General features: G+C 49.3%; 1 protein-coding gene across 1 annotated transcript; it reads left to right on the forward strand.

Moving 5' to 3' along the window:
- Nucleotides 1-1309: 1309 nt before the first annotated feature.
- Nucleotides 1310-2471, forward strand: LOC119368643 (transcription factor ILI1-like). The gene is made up of 2 exons (XM_037633847.1): nt 1310-1732; nt 1842-2471. The coding sequence occupies exons 1-2, from the start codon at nt 1595-1597 to the stop codon at nt 1992-1994; spliced, it is 291 nt and encodes a 96-aa protein (XP_037489744.1). The 5' UTR covers nt 1310-1594; the 3' UTR covers nt 1995-2471.
- Nucleotides 2472-3645: the final 1174 nt, after the last annotated feature.

Raw genomic sequence — 3645 nt, forward strand, 5'->3', positions numbered from 1 at the left:
AAGCTGGGTAAAACCGCTCGCGTGTACTGCCTCGATCCGCTCTTTGTGCGGCCTCCGCCCCCCTCCGAACCAAAAGGGGCCCTGTCCCCATAGGTGTTGGTGGATCAGCTTCCCCGACAGATCCGCCGCCTCGCGAGCCGTCAGATTTGATGTATTGAGTGGTCGAGGGTCACCTTCTGCCATTGCAACACAAGTCGTGTTGCAAGAAATTTCTGCAACGCGGGTCATGTTGCAGAAAATTCTGCAACATAAGTCAAGTTGCAGAATTACTTTTTGCAACAGGACTTATTACAAATTTTTTGTAAGAAGATCTTGCTGCAAAAAAATTATGATAGAGATCTTGTTACAATTTATTTATTTTGCAACAAATATATTGTTAAAACTATTTTTGCAACAGAGAAATTGTTGCAGAAATCAATAGCGGGCGGTGAGCAGCAAGCAGCGACACGCGTCGAATGGACGAGGCGGATGATGCTCTCGCGTGCAATTCGTTGGTTGAAACCAACCGTTTTCCTTAGAACAACACATCCTTTTTTAATACAATGCAACTTGTATTTTTCTACCTTTTTCCCGAACTAATATTCACTTTCCATGTCAGTCGTGACTTGAGAAAGAAAAACGCAGTCAACTTAGACATAGAGAGACGGTAAAATCCTGTTTGGATTCAGAAATGAAGCCTTGTCCATTGATAGATGTTAATTTAATCTATGCAAGATTATGCACTAGGAGACATTGATGATCTCTTAATCTATCCAGGACGATGCCCGTGCATGTGTGCTCAGCATGCATCATGCAGATCTAGAGAAACCTCCACACTCCCCCCATGTGTAAGCCCGCCGCACACAGTGCAGACAAAATCCAGAGGCCACACAACTAAACTAATACTACTAACAGAACAAATAAACAAGCATTTATTGGATCCAACTCGTACGTCCTAGCCCTACGGCCCAAGCCCAAGCCCAATTGAGCGGTCTACTCTTGCTATAGTACTCGCCACTGCTGCAACTGTCATTGAATACTACTCACTCCGTTTTGTAGAGATTTCAACAAGTCAATATATACGGAGCAAAATGAGTGAATCTATATTTTAAAATATGTTTATATACTTTTATATGTGATAGTTCATCTGAAATCTGTAAAAAACAAATATTTAGAAATGGAGGGAGTACCACTCAGTACCACCGGTAGTAGAGTGGTGCTGCGCTCTCCATGGCTCACCACGTCGTCTCTCCCTGTCACACATTTACAGCCCTCGCTGTCTTTCTAACTAGCTCCCTCCTCTTCCTCCTACTTGCTTCCTCCCCTCTCTGATCCATCTTGCGCTGCGGCTACTCACCTCATCTTCTTCGCTCTGCTAGCTGCTTCTCGGGCCGCTATATATAGCTCTCGCCTCGGCTGCAGCTGCCACTCACCTGCACCAAAAACAAGCAACAAGCTAGCAGCTACACTCACCCAACTGTTAGTCTGCTACTAGCTTAGCTAAGCTATATCTCCTACTGCTAGCTGCGTGTGGGAGTGGGCACTCTCCGCTACAGCTCGATAGGTACGTACATAAGCTCTCTAGCACGGGCTGTGGGCGAGCGAGCGATCGAGCATGTCGTCGAGCAGCCGGAGGTCACGCACGCGGCACGCCGGAAGCTCGACGTCCATCTCGGAGGAGCAGATCTCCGAGCTGCTGTCCAAGCTGCAGGCGCTGCTCCCGGAGTCCCAAGCTCGCAATGGCGCTCACAGGGTGAGTAGAGTACCGAACCAAAGTACCAGCTGCTTTTCCCATGAATAGGCAGCTGATGGCGACGCGCGCCTCCAGTGTCACTGAGAGTTAGCCTTCGTATTGTTTGCAGGGTTCGGCGGCGAGGGTGCTGCAGGAGACGTGCAACTACATCCGGAGCCTGCACCGGGAGGTGGACAACCTCAGCGAGACGCTCGCCGCGCTACTCGCCTCCGACGCCGTCACCGCCGAGCAAGCCGCCGTCATCAGGAGCCTCCTCATGTGACCCACCCTCCCACCGTCCTCCCATCGGCGGCGCACACGTACGTCCACCAAGCTCTCCAGCGGCCGGCGCGTGCGTCCGTGACACCGTGCGTCGCCGTTAGATCATACTACGAGCTAGCATGCCCCTGGTTGGCTATGGCTAGTGTGCAAGCTAGCTAGTGTACGTACGTGCAAGCCTTTTTCCCTTGAGGTTTTTGCATTTGCTTGGTTAATTAATCTGCTTGATTAGTTTGGATTTGATTGCGAGAGGTCTGTAGCCAGCATTGCCTGGCGGTGGCGCGGTGCCGGGCATGGCTGGACAGCAACGATGATCGGTGGTTTTAATTACACGAGATACTGGCACTGTGCGGTACACTGCCAGTATCTATCTAGCCAGTAGTAGGGCTTGGCATCACGCTGCTGTACGCTGAAAGGCTAATGCGTGTTGTCTAGTGCTTTGTTGATTAGTTTGGTACTTAATTGACTCTTGATTACGATCGGTCGCTTGTTTTCCTTATTATGGGCCACGCTCGATAATTGCAGCTAGCGCTCTTGGATGTAAGCATACGTGTGTCGTGTCTTGTGTCTTGTGTGCGTGACTGTGTGTATAGTACTCAAGTAGTGTGTTGTGTACGCTTTATCATCTAAGCTCATTAATTTTGGAGCACAATTAGCTAGCTAAGGGCGATGATTTGTACGATGAACTTGCCTCAAGAAATCAATATTAGGGTATGTTTGGTTCATGATTAACTTTGTCACAACTAATTTTAAGCAGACAACGGTTGCCCATAAAAAGTGTGGCGAACAAAATGGCCACCACAACCGTGACAAGATTTAACAAAAAAACTCAGCCTATGACGACATGCCAACCACGTAGTTAAAAAAGTGTGGCAACCTCAGGCTGCAAACCAAACATGTCCTTAGTATTGTTACGGCCCTGCTTTACATGACGTTGACGTACGTACTTGAGCTGAATTGAATGGATAATTAAACTGCAGCAAGCGTACGTGAACAATCTAAATGGCTGAGTTATCTTCTGCCGGGTACCACCAGTGCGTGCTATGCACGTACTGACTCAACTTACCGCAAGCAAATTAATGGCGACTTATATTACTGTTGTGGTACGCGCGCAGACAGACAGCAGTACAGGGAAATAAAGTTGGCGGGCGAACATTTCAATCAGGGCCAAGTACCGTACTCCGTTTACGTTTATGATGTAGCCGGCCGGAGAAAGCATTTCTGCCGGAGCAATGGGGAAATATCTGCACGTCCTGCGGTGCGGGCGGGGGAGCTAGGCGCGCGTGTGCGTACGTAGGTGCGGTGCGGAGATGTAATGTATGTCGATGGACGTTGATGCACACGGGGGGTGGGGTTGCATGGACCATGTAATGCAATGATAACGCGACGTAACGTAACCGGGGGGGGAGGCAGGAAATCAAAGGCACACGTGCCGTACGCCCATGACCACAACCGTGCAACTAATCAAAAGGATACGTACGTACCGATCGACCTGCCCGTCCCTGCTGCTGGCTGGATTAGGTTCAGGACCATGAAGATGCAGGCAGGAAGGATATAGCTAGCCAGTGTCGCAGAAATTCTAAATTCAGTATGTTGGGCGTAGATTTTTGAAAATGGAAATACTAACGCCCACAAACGCCCACACGCGTGGATCC

Source organism: Triticum dicoccoides, chromosome 2B (assembly GCF_002162155.2).
Source record: "Triticum dicoccoides isolate Atlit2015 ecotype Zavitan chromosome 2B, WEW_v2.0, whole genome shotgun sequence".
Classification (NCBI taxonomy): Eukaryota; Viridiplantae; Streptophyta; class Magnoliopsida; order Poales; family Poaceae; genus Triticum; species Triticum dicoccoides.